General features: G+C 37.2%; 1 protein-coding gene across 2 annotated transcripts in view; it reads left to right on the forward strand.

Moving 5' to 3' along the window:
• The first annotated feature begins 1075 nt into the window (after nt 1-1075).
• Nucleotides 1076-20887, forward strand: part of LOC139139265 (thimet oligopeptidase-like) — a 64396-nt gene continuing 44584 nt past the window's right edge. For both annotated transcript variants that reach the window (XM_070708112.1, XM_070708113.1), the window contains exon 1: nt 1076-1501. In XM_070708112.1, coding sequence (XP_070564213.1) covers nt 1340-1501 — 162 coding nt within the window. In that variant the 5' untranslated portion in view covers nt 1076-1339. The remainder of the gene's footprint in view (nt 1502-20887) is intronic.

The raw sequence follows: 20887 nt of genomic DNA on the forward strand, positions 1-20887 counted from the left end.
ATGAATTCTCTGCACAAACAAACAAACAAAAAAAACCCAAAAAAAACTGTGCACCTAGGCCTAACCCATTTTTTGAAAGCCTAGATATTCAGTGGAGAATGATGTGATTTGTATTTTGTAATCGTTGTTACATAAGGATCATGTGACGATCAATTTGAAAAAATCTCTAAAAACTAGGTTTTTTCCTTCACTGGTATAATGTTTCTTCCGTGCCTTAAAAAGGATTGTTACTGGGTGCACAGTTTTTTTTTTCATAAAAGATAAATCAACAAAGTCCGGTAGATAAAACAGATCTACATAACAGTGATTTTGTCGAGTGAACGAAGCTCTAAAACAATGTCTGAAAAATGTGTCTTTAAACTAACAAGAAGAAAAAGAAAAATATGAAAAAAAAATCATATCATATGAATACATTCAGGATGGGACGGGCGTTTTTTTGAAAAAAATAAATTTATTCCAACAAAAGTGGCAAAAAAATGTGATCTACATAACTGTGAATGTGTCTAGCAAACGAACGAAATTACAAAGCAATTTGTCTGAAAAAATCAGTTGTACAAAATAACTAAAAAGAAGAAAAAGACAAATACCAGTATGTAAAAAAACAAACATATCATCATATAAATGTATTCAGGACCCATCCTTCTCCTTCAAGTCTTACGAGGCTCGCCGAAACTATGTGATAAAATCCTCAGCTTTGTTCATCATCTTATAGGTGAAATACAATGTATTCATCCATGAAGAAAGGTAACATTTTAATTGCATAACGTAGGATTGGAGGGTAACTTTAATCCTTGGGATGGATGGGTGTTTTTTTTCAAGCAAAGTAAGTTCAAATAGTGACTTTGATGGTAGTTTTTTGTTTACCATAAACACTAAGCGCCATGTCTACATAACTGTAAATAAGTAAAGCAAACGAAAAATGTACAAAAAAAATATTGAATAACAAAGTGATGTAACATGTTCATAGTGCAGTTTAGCCGTCAAAATGAGTTCAAGGCGCTTCCTTTAACACCAAGTCTCACCGACTCGAAGTAGGTGGGTGTTTAATTTTTGGCTCGATGGTGTTGCGCCCTCTGTGGACGAGTTTCTCTGTGAGAGGGAAGTGTCGGATCGGAAGTGTTTCTATATGGTTAAAATCCCGGGCTGTAAAGAGGACCTCGGGTAAAAGGATGGATCATCAGTTGTTTCGCTCTTAACTGCACATGTTTCATAAGTTCCACTTGCAGCGATCTTCTCCGATATTTTGCATGGGCGTCTTCATTTCATGAATTCGTGACACCTGTTACAGCATCTTCGTTGGAAAAGCGGGAGTAGCACCCCCGTTCACCGCAGAAGCAACATGGCCGAAAACTATCACTTGGAACTGAACCGTCTGAGCTGGGATTTGACCCCAGAAACTATCAAAACACGAACAGAAGAGCTCATAGAGAAGGCAAAAGCGGTGTATGATATTGTTGGTGCTCTCAGCAAGGACGAAGTGACATTAGAGAACACGCTAAAGGTAAGAGTTTGTTCTCAGCATCAGTACATGAGTGAGAGCTTTAGAATACTGAATAGTAGATCTCACCCATATGCATGCATGTGCGCACATGCCAGCGCGATTCGTTCACGAATCAAAGGTTTCGTACAGTCGCACAGAATTCGTCCGGTCCGCCGTTACATTTTATCACCCTTGTTATCAAACGGTAGACCGTGTATGCCCGTATATGTTTGCGCCGTGATTATTGTTGGCCAGCCTTGGCTTTTATCGTACGCGGGCCGGGACGCCATTGATTGCAGGGTGACAGACGCCGTTGCCAAGCCACTGACAGCTTTTACTCAGTGAATGTCAATGTTGTTTTATCGTACCTAACCGTGGCAATATAGCATGACCAGCAAGTTCGTAGCTCCATGGATTAAATCTCTTTACTTGTAATTGTTATAGTACTTCCAAATTACCTAGCTATTCTTAAAGATACTGTCAAAGATAGCTTGGCGTCTTCGTTATTATTACTGGTAACTTTTACTACCGCTGGATTATACAATAGTAGTTTGAATATTCAATTCCAATGTCATTTGCCTTTGTCCTCAGTTTATTCACTGCAGGTGGTGCATCCTTGGCCGAAGTAAATTTGTCTTTATATCATTATCAGTCACATTTTCTTACTGAACGTTCGTATGTCGCCCATTAAGGTTTATTCCGGAAAGGGAAAGTGTTTCATGGTGTGAAGATGCAGAGCTCTTTTATTTTACTCAGTCAAAGTGATAGTCATGCGACCATTATTTCATTGTCTTATAGTTGCTGACCTAACATACACCAAGATCAGAGTCAATATTCTCTCAGCATATGCAAATCACAACCATTGTGACATTGTGAGAGAAAGTGAAACCTTAATTATATTCAAGTAGATTCTATGGGTATGTGTGTACATACAGTAGGTGCTGACCTGCAGGGCCACTCAAAACCTGCTTTGCTATATCTTGAATCAACAGCTACTGAGTGTTTCAAGAAACAGAATTACATGATGGCATGGAGCTAGAAACGGATGATGGTGACCAATTCCAAATTAAAGTACATGTATTTCCCCATATCCTGAGATTTTTTCTTTATTTGGTAAAGTTCTGTAAAATAGGGAAAAATTCTTGGCAAATTTTTGTACTTTTCTGTAGGTCAGAGACCGTGCAAAAATGAAACTATCAGATATCCTTTGGGGCGTACCCCGTTTTCATAAGCAATGTTGCAGGAAGCACACATAATTATTACTTGTAATTGTGGCGCAAACAGTTTCGTAGTCTTTGCGTGTAAATTAATAACCATGCTTAATTTATAAATTATAGGGCTCTTTATCATGTTTCAACTAAAATGATTACTGCGCATGCAGATAAGGGGTCACTAAGGGGATATACCGTCTCTGTTGTGTTGTGATGAGGTTGCAAGCTGTCTGCAGCTGTAACAGTAATTTTTCTGATACATAATTTTATTGGCAGTAACTTGTGAATGGATTAACTGCGCAGTTGATTTGCCCATGTGTTGACGTGAGAGATGATCAGTTAAATCCATGAAGTGAATTGGATTCAATTCAACTTGGGAGAATCTTGTTGAAATGTAACAGGAAGGCAAAATGTTGCTCTTTGAGGTGTTCAGGTGTTCAAAAAAATTTGTGGTCTGTCTTTGTATTGGTTGTTTATTTAAGTAGTTTTTCCACGAGTTACTTTAAGTATATTGTAAGGCTTTTATGTGCAAAATTGCTGTGATTAAAATACACAAATTTATGCAAAGTGTTTTTGTACCACTGGTAGTGTAATGTATGTGTGTTGTTCAGAAAAAATGAGAAAGCCAAATGTGTCAACATTTTTTAGAGGTATTTTAGGAGTAAGATTTACTTGGCCATTTTTTCTTGTGGTTGTAAATAGTCAAGTTCTGAAAAAAGACAGCAGATACCAATTTCAAGAAATAATTTTTGATACAAACCATGAAGTCATGTAAATCGTTAAGTTTTGCTGTTCACAATAGAATTTGATCAGTATAGATATGTATGAATAAGCCAAAGTTTGGAGGGGAGGAGGGGGGGGGGGGGGGCGTGTTCATGAGCAAAAAAGCTACCTTAGTCACATACCAAATACAGTAAACTAGTGAAACCTGTAATGTAACCTTTGATGTACAGCCACTCACAGACCTACCATACCATTAAAATTTACCTGCCAATCAACCGACATACTGCACCTCTAAACACACTACATTTAAACATCTGCCAAGTCAGTAAAAAGTGGTATTTAGCCAAAGCCATACTTATTTCACATCTTTGGCTAGATATGTTACGGCAGCAAGTCCCTAAAGTCACATTGACGGTATCTGTGTTTTTGCAGGCCTTTAAATGTTCAATTTTAGCTACTATAGACTATAGTCTATAGAAGCTACTGGGATGGGTATCCGTCCGGCGTCCGGCGTCAGTCTGTATGTATGTATGTATGTATGTATGTTCGTTTGTGAGGCGTCCGTCCACTCAAATATCTTGAGAACCGCAGTACTTACTGATTTGATATTTGTTGTGTAGATGAAAAATATGTATTTGAGAAACCACTTTTTTTAATTTTTTGATATTGTTGACAATAGGCAAATTAATGCCAAAAAAGGTGTTTTTGGTAAAAAATCTTCTCCTTCATAACCACTGGTCAGACAGCTTTGTTATTTGGTAACAGGTCCCTAGGGACAACCCAACTTAGATTTGTTCAAATTGTGATGAAATATGCAAATCTGTATTTTTAAGGAATTTTTTTGTCATTTTTGATCAAAATTTGACTTACATTGTAAGTAATTCTTGTACTGTATAAACCCTATCAATTCACCCAGAAAAAAATAATTAATGTGATTTTAAATAATTGAATTAATTAGGAAATCATCAAAGCCAAATAATTTTAGTGTAGAATTATCAGAAAGTTCAACTTTTTTTGACAGTTCATAGTGAAATGCTTACCATCTTGGAGGATTGAAACATGTAAAGGCAACTTTCCTGAATCCCAACTTTGACATATTCTGAACCGTCATTTATTGTGCCCTGTATGTTATCTAACAGAAATTGCTCAAAATAGTTTGTCATGATAGGGTGGTCAAATAAATAGAGATAGAGAAAGTTCTAATTTCCATTTATGGTTGACTTGGTAAGGATAAAATAAAATTACTTTTTGAGGAAAACAATAGAGTGGTCAATTAAAGAGTGGCAAGTGATGGGGTTTTTATGGTAAAGCTGGGCTGTAAGATTCCTCATGTGCTATTTATAGCAATTATGCAATCTGTGTAAACAGTGCAATGAAAGTGCTACATGATTCCTTATAATGCTTTTGATGACCGTGAACTTCTTAAGTTTACATTTGTCTCTTCAGTGTGCTTTCTCTGAGTACGTATAGTCTCAACTTATTCAACAGAACTTACTTACAATGTTAATTTGAAAGTTAAAATGTGCTTGGTTAATAGGATGAAAATACTGATAAAACGATAACCAGCTTAAGATTCTTTATAACCTGACAGATATGCTGTTATTTTATGACGAAAATCTTGATTTATAACCTGACAGATATGCTGTTATTTTATGACGAAAATCTTGATTTAAGCAAGTCTGTTTACTTTAATTAGAATGTAATTAACTCTCATTTATTAGCTACTATAGACTAATATAGTCTATTATAGAAGCTACCTTGGGATGGGTATCTGTCCGGCGTGCACTGTCAGTAGTATGTATGTATGTATGTATGTATGTATGTATGTATGTATGTATGTCCGTTTGTGAGGCGTCCGTCCACTCAAATATCTTGAGAACTGCAGTACTTACTGATTTGATATTTGTTGTGTGGATAAAATATATGATTTTGAGAAACTCTTTTTATTAATTTTTGATATTGTTGAAAATATGCAAATTAGCACCAAAAAAGGCGTTTTTTGGTAAAAAATCTTCTTCATAACCACTGGTCAGACAGCTTTGTTATTTGGTATACAGGTCCCTAGGGATAACCCAACTTACATTTGTTAAAATTGTGAGAAATATGCAAATCTGTATTTTTACAGAAATTTTTTTTCAATTTTGGTCAGGCCATCCCGAAATGAGCTATCAAAGATATCCACCTTTTTCATCAATACATGTGTCACAAAAGGTTATTCTCTACATAACACAGCGGAGCTCTGTCAACTGTTGAGTCGCTTGTTTTTTCAAAACCGCTGGTCAGACAGCTTTAATATTTGGTTTACAGGTCCTATGATGACCTTAGTGAGATAATTTCATACAGTCAGGAAATACTTAATTTTGTATCCATGTCTATAGTAGCTTCAGGGACTTTGGCCCTATGTTTAGTTAAAATGCAACAAATGGGATATGCTATGCTTCAGTAGTTTTTACCGAATTGTTCTGATGGTGAAATATGAACTTGGCATGGTTGAATGAAGAGGACACAAAGATTTTTTCCTCACTTCTTGCAGGAATTAAGTCTTCACTCCTTGTTCCTTGGCGTCAAAATATCTTGAGGTGAATATAGCCAATGAATATATGGGTCTGTAACGTCTATCAACATATTGGTAATTATTTATAACTGTCAGAATCTTAAAGCCAACACTCAGCTAGAGTACTCAGGTGTCAAAACACATTAGCCGTGCTTTTAGCGCCTGAATTCATTCAAAAATATCATAATTGGCATTTGACAGGCATAATATTGGACTGGGATATGAACTACAGTAAACTTAATGTATTGTACATTAGTAACATAGACCTTACAGTAATTGCTGGATCAGATCAATGAAGAATGACTCCATTTCATGTCGTGGTACTATAAGAGAGAGTTACATTTCTTGATTTTCTGATATTTTCCCATACTCGTCAGGAATCTGTGAATTTTGTGCCAAAATTATTCTGCATTATTATTACATAAGGCAGCATTTTGTGGAATCTATGGAAAGGATTTTAGTCGTGTGACCCTGTAAGGTCATAGCAGCATGTAGATTACAGGTATTGGCCGCACCTATGAAGCATGCTATATGCAAACTGATGCTAGATGTCATTTTTACCATCTGGTACGTCAACTAATTAATGTCAGGACAAAACTGTAGCAAATCAATATTTTGAAAATATCATTTTGCCATTTCATGTGATTGCTAATTTTAGAGACATAGGGTTTACTTTGAAGCTGGACTTGGACTCTCAGGTATTACAGTCAGGTAATGTTGTAACAAATTAAATAGCGTCATTTTATCTTGGGAGCCATGGATTATGTAAGTTTTAAACCAGTCTGCATCGTCGCACTTAACTCAGTCGTAATCCATGGAAGGTATTGGTCTGATTATTTTTTTGCCATATTTGATCAGCTGAATCTACTTTATGCTTTTGTCTTGTGTTTGTGCATACATATAAGATATCATCTCGTGGTACTAGATGAAAAAGAGAGAACAAAAAGACAACATGTTATTAGGCATGATGAATTATAGATTACCGTATAACCAGTATGAGTAGCACTTATGTGCATCTGTCATATATTGATAGAGCTCTTTAGTACTTAGTAAAGGCAATAGGGACCTAACAGCGATGGGGACTTGAACATCCTTTTCTCAAATTGTCTGAATAAAAAATTATCAAGAATGTACCGATGCAGTTGTGAAAAGTGTGACATCTCAGTTACTCTACAGCTCAAGTGTGACTTTAGACTCTGGAGTGTAATTTGCATGCAAGTTTCTATTTGAAAATTTCAATAACATAGGAACGTTATAAATTGTACCTTGTTTTTTATTGCTTTACCTTTTGCTGTGTAGTGCGGTATATACTCCATTGATCAGCGTAAGTAATGATGATGGTTATTTTCCAGAGGCCTGTAGAAGATGTTGGCTAGTCAAGTGATTTCCTTCACCTGTACAATTTTTCTCAAAATGCAGCCAATTGATTAAACCGGTACCTTGGCAGCACTTTGTGTACCGGTATAACCCTATTCATTTACACACGAACTGTGTACTATTCTGCGTGTACCAAAATAAAAATTCTAAATGTTCAACCATACAGTTTTATCGAGAAGAGCATTGTGCAAAATTGTATAAAACTTGCAGGTCGGGCACATGTAAACTAATGCTCTACGTCACCAAAAATATAATCAAGATGAGCATGTATTATGTATGGGAAATCCAGATAAATTCATTGAACATAAAAGCACTGGACAGTGTGTACTGTACAATATACCGGTATGGAAAGTTGTGAGATGATACAGGCCTGTAGGTCATCATAGCATTGGGTGTGAAATAATTCATTTATTTAAATGTTGTATGCTATCTGTTCTTGTAGAACTATTTAGAATTCATAGAACAGCAATTGAAACATGGGTCAGCAGGCTGGGGTACAGTGTAGACTGTTTTACAGCATCCATCATGTGTGTGTCAATGAAATGCATGCAATGTGACTTCAACTTGCGGAGAGATTATACAGTTTCACCATTGTTATTTTCCCCAATTTCCAGTCATAACAGCATTCAATTTTCATATTTTAATCGTTGTTCAGATTCCTGTTGGCATCCTGATGTAATAGTTGCTCATAAAAATTCTCTGTACCAAAGTTCCGCAGGCAGTTTTAATTCAGCTAAAAAGGGATCAGGGAGGGCTCCCATTCATTAAAACGTAAAGAGATGATGTCATCGAAAATCGTAAACATGCCCAAAAATAGATGATGTCATCAAAAATACCTACATGCTCCCAAATAGATGATGTCATCACTCTTTTTTGGTATTGTGTAAAATTGATTCAAATAATTTCTGTTCATTTCAGAAACAATTCAGCCACAGATAATTTTGAGTAATTTTTTGAAGTGCTTGTGACAAGCATGTTTTGGTTTTCACCTTCTGTAAATATTAACCCTTTCCTGCCAAGTCGGTGAAAATCCGCTTGAAATTCGGTGTACATGTAGCCAGAATCTAAGTACTGGTGACCGTTATTCTACCAACCCGGTGGAAATCGGGCCCTTTTTGGGTACCCCCTTTCCTGCCAAGTCGACGGCACTACGTTTTGCTATCCCCTGTGCGTTTAGGGGTCATCCGAGGAGAGGTTTTCTGACAAGGAACGCCTTTTCCCCTCGAAATGGGTTCGCAGGGAGTCGATAGACAGGGAAAGGTGCAGAAACCTGTCCGCCAGTCCCCCACACCCGAGGGGGGCTGGTTTTTTTTTACCGCTTTTTAGCGGACTTGGCAGGATAGCATGGTGACGTTTTCTGGTGGAGTTGGACGTACTTGGCTGCCTGGCACTATAGAGATTGCTGCCGAACTTGACCAACTCGGCAATGCTAATCTAGAAGGCTACCTCTTGTAAACGACTTGGCAGATATGCCGATGGTGCGAGACGAAAGTCACTTATTCAGTTGTGCGTGACTGAAAATGAGAACGTATTTCTGACGGGACGGCTCGACTTGTTCCTCCGATGGAACGGATATGAACGACTAGGAAATACCATTACAAACTGGTGTCCGACGTACTAAGCTGGGCTTCAGCTCTGCAAGTTCAAGCCAGGCAAGTCCTTCACCGCCTTGGCCGTGCCATTCAATGGACGTAGCTTTGGATTTTTTATTTATTCCATCGTCCGAAGTATTGGCTCTGGTTTGCAGGCAAACGTATCCTCTTGCCGATGCATATAACTACGTACGCTGTTTGCGTACAGAGAATTCAAAAGGGGACATAAGGTCAATGCGTAGTCTGTACGGGGATACCGCCTGCATTTAGCAGGGACTGCTTTTGTTATGCAAACCAGCTAGCAGTACAATATGGCTGCCAGGCATGTGGACACGTCGATGGCTAGAACAATGGAAGCATATTGCGTTGCACCCGTGCATCGCAAAAGTGAACTGAAGACTTAGGTGTAGTGACTGGTTATCACTGGTTAGCTGCAGCCCAAGCCATGTCGGTACAAACCCGTACCTGACTGAGGACCACTCGACTCTAAGTCAGTAATGAACGGTAACACTCGTAAACCAACTCCCAACTGAGCTGGCTAAACTACGTGGAGCTGTGCTTCAATGGCTCAGCCATGTCGTTAATACAACGGCAAAAACGTAGTTTTTGTGCTACACTGCCAAGTCGTTGAAGGTACGTATTCAATTGACCCTACCCTGGGGAAACAGGACAGGTTTGCCGGTGCTGCTGCACCCCTAGCACGACCCTCAGGGTCTCTGACTAACAGACGAGTGAGGTGATGTTTGTGCCTAGTGGACGTGCGTAATACTGAAGGAGTTTATTCCGAAAAAATAAACATGAAACGGCAATAAAATGACGCACTCCCAGGGGCAAACAAACCCGGTGACCTCAATTTTTTTCTGCAGTAACCCTTGAGCTCCTTCCCCTGTCTACGGGCATGTAGAAATTATCGAAGTCTAACACGTATAAGTACGGCTAAAACAACCCTGAAAATGGGCGATTTCTGCCAAAATGCCTGGCAGGATAACATGCAGGAGAGCCAATCTTTTGCAGGCACATATTATGGGGCGGTTTTCTACTGACTTGGCAGGATAACGGACAAGGCGCTCGGCAGGAAAAGGGTTAACCATGTCAATGAAAAAGTGAAAACAATGTTTCAATTTTAAAGTCTAGTTTTTCCTGTCATTGCTGGACTGCTGGTATATGGTCCTTTTCAACTTATCCCACTGCATGATGCTGACAAATCCTTTGAGAATTGTGCAGAAATGACTGAAAAAAGATAATTCTAGATGGTAACCCAACCACATCCTTAAAGGAAAATAACAAAAGCTGTAGCAAAAACAGTTATGGAAATAAATTATTAATGCGAAAATCAAACCAAACAAGACTCTCAAATGAGATTATCAAAAGATAAAAACTCCTTATCTAATATTGATTAATGTCGGCAATATAAAGAAATAGATCAGACAGCTGAACAAATATTTTAATTTTGTAATAACAGTCTTCATTATTCTTTCATGAGTCTGAACGAGTACTCTTAGTCTCAGATAATGATAAGCTATCTCTTTTGACGATATTTTCATCCTTCCTCGATGGCGATTACTGATATTATTTATGCATCTCTTGAGATAAGGATAGCTCCCCGCTGAAGACTCATTAGAGATTGATGAAATTTTTCATGAAATGTTCAGCAACAGTGACCGTAGGTTTAGAATGCTTGTTGTGACCTAACTCACAATGTTTTTTAGGATTCTCCAGGGACTGTGCCAGTCGTCAAAAGACATTGAATGTGTGAGGTGAATGCACATAGCTACTTCTGTCTGCAAAAAATATGCAACAGCTAAAAATCATTGTAGCATTCAAGTTTTTGTATCGCAAATTATATCTAAGGTAAAACATTTTGTGAGTTTTTGTAAGCGATGAGTTTCTGCAACCCTCCTGTTGATGTGCTTCCTCAATAGCATTTTTTCTACATATCCCTGTTCTACAGTCTGCATGGCAAGTCTGCCCAGCTCTAAAAAACCTATATTTGCAAATATGTACACTTCAAGGATGGTACAGAATGTAGAACTTCATTGAAATTCAAATACATGTGAATGGTAGACAGTGATGGTTACATGAGAACGATCTTGCTCATACTGGCTTTTGCTCAAATTGGAACTACTCTGTTGTAATGCTGACTTTAATTGGCTGTTTGTGTTCGTCAATTGTCAGAGAATGCATGTGATATAATGGCATCAACAGCATTCTGTCCAATAATCCCTACAAACATTTATCTTATGGTGTGATGATAAAAAGTGTGAAAAGTGTGCAGTCGTGTGACAGGTTCATTATCATTCAAGTTGTCATGGAGAGATGCTCCCAGCTTTGCTTCAGACCATCTTCTGAATCTGTCAAGTATATCTAATGTTGTGTTGAAACATTTGCCACATTTGTAGCAACACTCGCGCATGATAGTGCAGAATTGAATGGAAATCTTTATTTGCCTTGCAATCCAGCTTGCTGATAAATACCTTATATGATAGACTGGTAATGTGGTATAGGTGTTTAAGCATTTGGCAACGTTTGTCGCAACACTCCCCTTTGATTAAAAGTGTAAAAATGTGAAACTCAATTTTAGGCAAAGAAAAACTGAAGCCATATTCATATTTGCTAGTTATTTAAAAATTTTCCTCACAACGATATTACAAATACATAAGTATTTACAAAAATTTTACTTACATGAAAAATTTATGAAGGTCAACTGTATTATTCCGTTGTGGATGAAATGAAATTTGAACATGGAGCTGTAGCTAGTAGCCATGTCTTATAATGAGCATACAATTCATGTCCCTCAGTGATCGGTTAGAATTCATGTTTTGTATTCAAAACAGGAATCTCCAAGGGGTATTCATTCTGAGTCCCAGAAGCGATGACGCTGCTTTTCGTCTAATGTGACATGCGTCTAATGTGATCAATGATTGATGACTGAACCTAGTTTTCAAAATCAGACGAGATTTTACTGGAAAAAAATTTTAATTTTATAAGTGTTTGTCCATCCCGCTGTCAATATTTCTGTCGGGGGAAAATTACCTTTCAAAAGTAGTTTCATCATAGATTAATTACTATCTCTAGACTTTTATGCCATCTCAAATATTAAAATCAGTGCCCACAATTTACAAGCAAAAGCGATAAATATATTTTGAGTCGTACTTTCGGTAAAATGTTCTGCCATTGGTGTTGACTCCTGCAGATCCAGATTACCCAGAGAATAATACACCTCTTGTCAACCTGACGGCAAGATTTCACCTTTTCTGAAATACACCCAGACACTGCATAATTCATGTGCATACACATAACTGACGATGCGACGAGAACTGCATATTACATAGATAAACTCTTGCCACCTCAGCAGAAGACGCTGCCAGAGGCGTGTTATCAAGTCACGTCGCAGAAAGGAGACGGCGTCTCAATGGAGCCACAGAAGCTCCTTACATTCAGTCTTGGCTTCTGTAACGTTCTTGAATCTTTTTTTCATATTAGTTGATTATGACTCTGATTTATCTTGCTGTTCAACAAAACCCCGTTGCCAAATGACAATGCTTTTCATCCATCATGGAATGCATGACGTTTCTTGTATCTAAGTGATACTGAGTGATAAAAAGAAATATTTCTCTTGTGATATATGCTGTTTTTGTTTACTTAATTAGTTAAATTTCATTGGTACAAGCTCATTCTTTTGAAACATCTGATTGGCTCACTCATTTCTGTATGCAAATTAACTGGATGTCAACAGATGAGCCTATCTCACCCTGTTTATTAGATGATAGGTCCAAAGAATTCTCATTCCACAGAGCAACACAGATGTTGTCCTGATCCGACATTCAGGCAGATATGGCTTCTATCAATTTCAAACCTTGATGACTCATGAGTAAATGTAATATAGACTGTGAAAGACTTAAATCATTTACTTCTGTAGTCAATTGAAGGTAATAGTAACCAAAATGAAGCAGAGGAACTCAGAATATGTCTGGTGCTCTGTACATGTAGTGGACAGGCTATCCAGAAGCGCATCCAAGATAGCATTCCACACTCAGATGTTTTCATCACCCTCCGCGATACGCTGCGCCAATTCCTCGTGCGTCCTGTGTGGTATTTTCCTAATAACCTCATATTAATGTAAATTACTCCCAAACAGTATGACACATCGAACATGTTTAAAATTTGAATCATGGATATAGCGTTTGCCTTTCTTGTAATATGTGGTTTTTGAAGAGATAGTTTTCAGAAACAGATGGTAATAAAATATATGCCACTCCTCATTGCAATCACCAACGTTGTGATTGAATGCTTTCAGATTTTGATAAAAACAAATAATCAGACTATATAATGAGTGTTGTTTTTATTTTGATGTACATGATGTGTCAGGGTTGAGTAATGTGGTCACATTCCACACGTCCCAACCAAGCAGGCACGATCCACGGTGATTCTAAACGCTTCCCCATAATTCGATGCAAGTGCACCGAATCGTAAAGAGACAACCTGGGAATTCTCTATCAGTGAAGATTACACTGCTTGTCCACAGAGCAGCTGCTTGATTTGAGGCTTTTTTCAGTCAGAGGGAAAATTTCACCTGAAGATACTCATATCCAGCACTTTGCAATGGCTGAAGCTAATAGATGGCACTCATCATTCAAATTTCTACAACAGCTTGACTGTGCAAGTAATATTTTCAACATTGCTGATAACAATGCAATTTCTGTATTGTGTAACGATGTCAACATTTCTGATTATGATCAAAGCTGTTTCCTTGCAAAGGCGTTCAGAGAAATTGAATTTTCTACATGAAAATAAGGGTTTGGGTAAAGTCTATTGAAGCAGGATTCAAGCGGGTCCATAAATTGTCATGGCGATGTGTTGGGGCAATATATATTGATTGTGTTTGGAGAAGGGCCTCGCCAGAGATCAAATGCTGTTTGGCGTATCTCAGGTTACCAGACATCAAACTTTGTTCAGGGTATAATATCCAGTTATAAGTAGCATGTCAATATTGAAACTGCATGTCTTGCTCAATGTGAGCGTTACATTGTATATGCTGCTGGGTGGCTGCCAGTGTAGAGATGCGTTCAGTTCTGTCTTGTTTGCATTGTCTCTCTCTAAGCTTGGTGAACAATTATACAAAAAAGTGGGTAATGCAAGCTGAGGGAACATTTCAGCCGTGGGCCGCCTAGTGTTTTAGGGCAAATCTATTCATATGTTAGTAACCACACCAGAAAATACATTTGCACAATACTAGAATATGCAAAGTATACATTGTTATGTAAACTAACCACCCCTCTGTTTTTGCAGGCTGTGGAAATCATTGATAGGTAGCTCAGCACAGTTCTATTTAGCCTTGATGTGCACTAGGTTTTGTAATTATCAAAACATCCAATAGTACAAGAGTAGTAAAAAAAATCATTTGGCTCATAAATTTGATTAATATCTCATAATTTTTAATTGAACATGCAAATAATTTTTGTCTCCTGTTTGTTCCAGTGTACGGTATATAGGCATAGAATCCACACAGATTAGCCTGTGTTCATATACGTTGTTTGTATTAAGTTGGCTGCTGGTATCCACCAGGTACATTTAATCCCATACATACATCTGCCTTCTAATATCAAATTTTTATTAAATCTTCAGATACATCTTAAACTACAACAAAGTTAATCTTCAGATGGATAAGCTTGTCAGAAAAATATGCAAATATACTGAGAAATTCGTTTGCTTGGATAATCATGATCAAATTTGTCAAATTATTGGAAAATTCTCATAGGCTATTTTATCTTTGAGGATATTGTTGTCCTTAACTCTTTTCCTGCCAAGCGTAGTTTCAAATGAGCAGTTTCACGTTATCTGATTTTCTGTATACACAGAATTCTTTCTTTGAGTAGATGATTATTTGGAAATCATAAAGTATCATGTGTAAACTTTGTACATTAAATAGGGCTCCAGTTCATTGTAGGAAATGAAATTACTTCATTGAGCACCTGTTATTCAAACCATGTCAAAAGTTTATCTTTGTCCAGCCCTACATGAAGGCAGGTTACCAGGCACTGAATTCATAAACCTGAAATTCAGTGCATATCAGCTCATTTGAAAATACCACGCAGTCATTTAGGTTGTCAAAGGACTCATATTGACAAAATATTCTCAGACTGAAATGACCCATAGTAACTTTTCCATAAGATCATGATTATTCAGATGAGCACACAAGGCACAGAGCACATACGTGGATGATATACATGGACAATTGTATTAACGCTCGTTCTGTAACAGCGTATTTTGCTCAAAATCTATTTTTCAAGGTCTGTTCAACTCTCAGTAATCTGTTCACCCAAGATTAAATATTGATTGGCTTCTCCTTGTAAGATGACGAACAGTTGCAAGTTTGGTGAGAAAAAAGTGCATCTATGCAAATTGATGCAAATCACCCAATTTCCTGGCTTCTTGTTTGTCCCATTTCAGATATTTCAAAAGAATATAACTCCATTCTGGCTGAGTCAAATTTTGTGAAGTTTTCACACTTCGTTCTTTAAATACTATACAACAACTTCTGTAATGATATCTCACTTACATTTGGAATAAGAGAAATTTCCATTTTGGTTATCATGATTTTATTCACTGTTTTGAATGCTGGTCTTTCAATCTCTGCCAGAACAAGAATAGACAATGCAAATCAAAAATGCATTTTTCTTTTTCTACATAAACTCTACCTTGCAATGAGGTATTAAAATTCATTTAAAGTACAGTAGTTCGTATATTTTACTTAAATTAATTCTTACAGTGTGTTTTTACTCCAAATTCGTGCCACCATCATCCTTCAAGTAAACTGTTGCTAGGATACTATAAACTTAACCTTTCACCACTGTGGTTTGAACCAATCCCATTGTTTTCTTTGATATGGTTGGACCTCCGTAGAGAGAAATTGGGTGAAAGGATTCAGGTCCTCTGCTTTTTGAAAACATTATAGTATTAGGGAGTCTTACATGACATAAGAAATATTTCTGTGATACAGAGTGTGTTGGTTAAGTGCAAACCTTACACAGTTGTATCCAGTTCTGGAATTCATGTGGATTTTGATGTCCTGTAGGCTTTCCTCTATTCTCATAGCAACAGATTGTATAACAGATGTGTTTGTATATCAATCATTCAACTTGAGAAGTTATTTAGCTCGAAGGGGCTGAGATATCCAGCCAAGTCAACAATGACTGAATGACAAGGGGTGGGAGAGAAAAGCACACTAGCCTGGAGAATGAGGGAATATCATTCCCTGTACGATACATGTAGAAAGGTCACAAGGACCTCTGAGAGGCAAAATATCAATGAGGACTTTTTCATATGAATTGATATAAATTTGGGATGTCGTTGCCTGTATTAGTTTAGAGGTAAGGAGTGGTAAAGATATATGTCAAGTTAGTATGCATCTCATAATTGAAAGAGTTAAACTTTAATTTTCCTCAAGGAGACCTTTAACCATTCTCTTTCAAAATCATGAGTAATAACAAATTACCATAAATTCACCAATATATGAATTTCAAAATGATCCTGTTCCTGTGTCAACTCTATGGGAAAAAATTAAATTTTCGATTTTTACAAAAATAAGATGATGAAAAGTTTATTTTATACTCTCAGAGCTTCAAAATGATCCCAAACAAGTGGTAGATCACAAAAATATCCTTGAAATTTTAGCCATATAGATCAGGCCATGTGAGCCAGTGAATGACAATGGAAAGCCTGGTCTCCTTGTATGAGTAACACATCAGGTACCAGTACCTTAGGTATACCAACACCTGCATTCCATAAATACCCTGAAATTGCATCTTTGGATGCCCTTTTTACAGTGCTGGGTTGCTTTCATACCTAAAGTATTTTGCTTACCCTGCAGGTGTATGTGATCATGGGGTATGCTGTAGTTGGTTTAACACTGTGAGCGCCCGAAGTCTATTTTTGTCACCTTTATAAAATATACCACAGTCAAATTTTTCTGATTTTTGCCAAAATTTTGGTAAAAACTGTAGCTGATGAAAAAATGATATCTTTTTGGTCCAAAATTATGAAAAAACTTACAGAAAAGTTCACAAAAATTGGTAAAATATTGCATTAAAATTTTGGTGGGAAAAATTACAGCAGACCAGTCAAAGAGTTAATCATTTGCCAGGTTTGCATTGTAATCACAATGGACTGTCGGTTGCTTTGACAAGTTCCAATATTGTCCTGTCTCAGAAAGAAATCCATCATTTGCCATTCGTCACTGAGATGGTATTTTACTAAAGGTCACTCAAATACAGTGGTAATATCAAAATTCAAATCCAATTTCCACACGAATTTCCCGGGAGAGCTTAAGTTTGAGGACGCAGAAGCCAGCTCGTAATTTTTGTAGTGCATTCTTTGTGTATGTGTACTGGTTTGTTGCATACTGGCATTCATGTCCATCAGTTCAGACTTTACAACTATGGTAAAATTATGAGTGTAGATAATAGCAAATTATATGACAGTGTGGCTAAAATATGCAGTTGAATGGTAAGCCCAGAAAATATATGACGTAAAATTGTGCAGCAGTGAAATAATGACAATTAGCTACATGATTGTACCATAGTGGGTATTGTGTCCCATTCTGTCAAGATTTTGCTGATAGTGATTCTCATAGTCGGTTTCTGACTGTTTGCAATGACAATTAATGCTGATTGTGTCTCTGATGTTTCTCAATCTACTAAGAATCAGGTGGTTTTCATTTGCAGCTTTCAATTCTGATCCTTTGAACTCAAGCTCTTACAAAGTCCTTGAATACGATATTTCATGAAGAAATCCAGAGTGACAGTTGCAATTGCCACACCTGCTGCAAGGTTCACACCAACTGAAAGACAGAACATCACTTTCTGTTTTGACGCTTACAGTGCAGTCAGTCTTTCTGCATGTACATGTACATGTACACACCTTATATAATGGCGCATTCTTGATTTCTGATCATGTGTGGCATCCACTGTTCAGTAATTATCTGCAAAATATTTCTCATACAAAGAGCAGCTACATGTATGCCAGTATGTTCTCATTATCACTTACTTTTCATATTCTACTTGAGCAGTGTTGACCTCGACCTTTCACCTCAGAGCCGGTAATTTTACCTGTAATACACTCTGGTAATTTATCTCCGTGATTTTTCAGCTGTCAATATCAAGGTGATATTTAGATCCATCATCAGATTGGATGTATCATAATCGATGCTTCCCAATATTCACATCTGCATCTGGCATAATTTATTTTTATTCTCTGCATCTGCCCTGATTAAAGGTGCACAGAGCGTGAGAGTAGAGATTTATTTGGTGTGCTGATTGGAAAAAGCATTGCTGACCATGCATGTTTGTAATTCTACCCGGCCAGTGAGTAATAATTTCCTCTTCACAGTCGGAATTGAAGTTTAGAATCCATTGAGGGCTTTAGCAGGATCGATTGGCCTTGTACAGTTCAGGTGTGTGGCTGATGTAAATCTGACTTGAGTGGGTGGTGTATTGTATTAGAAGCTTTTCATCGTACGGTCTGAGAGTCCATTGAGATGACAAATCCATTACCTGTCACAGGCCATTGAATTAAACACATGGTACATCAGCTCAACAAAAATCAGGTTCAAAAAAACTTTAAAATTTGTTTCGAGATACTTGAGGATGTCATGTTTTACCTGCATGTATTCACCATATTGAAATATTTTTATCTTCTCTGATGAATAAATTTGCAATTCGTATTACACCTATGGCAATATAAAACTTTGCTTTTGTGGGTACCTGCAGATAAAAAAATACTCAAATGCTTCTTTCTTCTTGGAAAAAATCATTTATGTAATTCTTGAAAAATTGATGTTAATATAATAAATGTAGGCTTTCAGGCAAAAAATGACTGAATGTGTTCATATGCTTGGAAAGTGATTGTGGCCATGTAAGCAGTAATTCCGCAATATGTAATTCCTGTTCAAATTTTATGGCACAATGCACAACTTGAGTGGAATCATTTTGTGAAAATTGAATTTCTTCTGTCTAATATCTTAACAAAAATGGAACATTGATTTTTGTTCACATTGAGTGTTGGCAGTACACGCCTTGAAATTGAAAGACCTGAATTTTTTGCTCAGGCTTTCCTCGGGATACTTTAAACAATTACATTTTGAAATCATAAATAGAAATTAGGGGTCACTGTGCAAAATTTGGTCCTAGCAAAACAAATTTTCTACTATATATGAACAGTTGAAATTCAAAATGGCTGACACCGTGGTGTTAACTCCAGCGGAGAAAAATTAAATTTTCAATTTTCATAAAAGTAAGATGAAAACTTTATTACTTTTGGAAGTTTGAAACGAGTCCACACAAGGGGTAGACAAAATATGTTTTAAAATTTTGAAAGTCTGAATATCTGACTCTGTCATTGAGGGGCATTATACCTTAATATGATAAACAGACGCAATTTTGCAATTGGATGTTCAATATTGGTAACTTTTGGGTGATTTGCTTGTCCAGAGTACAAAATATTGCACTGCCAACCCTGATGGTTTTCTTGCTGATAGTATAGAATAATATTTTATGATGTTTACGCAGAAAAGTGCAGAATGTTTCATGCGTAATTTTTTATGCAAGCCTGTAGTCATGTCTCAAGTTCACAGCATAAAGGAACACCAAGACTGATGTTACCTTGACACATTCGGTCCCAGGTTGTTTGAAGGAAAGCAAGCATAAAATTGTTACATTGTCAAGCAGTGGTTATTTTGTATTGATTAATAAATAGGTAGTGCTTATGTATATATAGTCCCCACGGACACCGTCCGGGGGGACTTATAGGTTTGGTCGTGTCCGTGCGTGTGTGCGTGTGTGCGTCCGTCCGTCCGTCCGTCCGTCCGTCCGTTCACGCAGATATCTCAGAGATGCCTGGAGCGATTTCATTCAAACTTGGTACAAGGATTACTTCATATGTCATACAGATGCACGTCGATTTGTTTTGTGATACGATCCAATATGGCTGCCAGGCGGCCATTTTATTATGATTTTTCATGTACAGAGCCATAACTCAGACATGTTTCAACTGATTTTATTCAAAGCTGGTACAAGGACATTGACCAATGTCATAGATATGCACATCAATTTGGTTTGTGATACGATCCAATATGGCCGCCAGGCGGCCATTTTGTTATGATTTTTTCATGTACAGAGCCATAATTCAGGCATATCTCAACCGATTTTATTCAAACTTTGTACAAGGACATTGACCTATGTCATACATATCCACATCGATTTGTTTTGTGATACGATTCAATATGGCCGCCAGGCGGCCATTTTATTACGGTTTTTCATGTACAGAGCCATTACTCAGGCATGTTTCAACTGATTTTATTCAAAGTTGGTACAAGGACATTGACCAATGTCATAGATATGCACGTCAATTTTTCATGTGATACGATCCAATATGGCTGCCGTGCGGCCATTTTGTTACGATTTTTTCATGTACAGAGCCATAACTCAGGCATATCTCAACGGATTTTATTCAAACTTGGTACAAGGACATTGACCTATGTCATACATATGCACATTGATTTGCTTTGTGATACGATCCAATATGGCCGACATGTGGCCATTTTATTACGATTTTTTCATGTCCTGAACTACAACTCAGACATGTATCAAGCGAATTTATTCAAAAGTATTTTTATCACAGACCTAAAGAAGAGGACTCTATCCTCTCTGAGGACATGTAATCAAAGTACCCATTAACAAGTGGGGACTGTGTCATCAACGATGACTTATGTATATATAGTTCATCATTGTCATATTGCTCTGCAATTGTGTCACAAAGACATCTTGACCAACTCACAACCAGTCATGAACCATTTACAACCCCATGTTGCCAACAATGGTGCCAAGGCACCACGGTCTGTGCAGTCACTACCCTCTTTGGTAATCTCAAATATATTTATGTATGCTAGATGTCC

This window comes from Ptychodera flava, chromosome 8 (assembly GCF_041260155.1).
Source record: "Ptychodera flava strain L36383 chromosome 8, AS_Pfla_20210202, whole genome shotgun sequence".
Classification (NCBI taxonomy): Eukaryota; Metazoa; Hemichordata; class Enteropneusta; family Ptychoderidae; genus Ptychodera; species Ptychodera flava.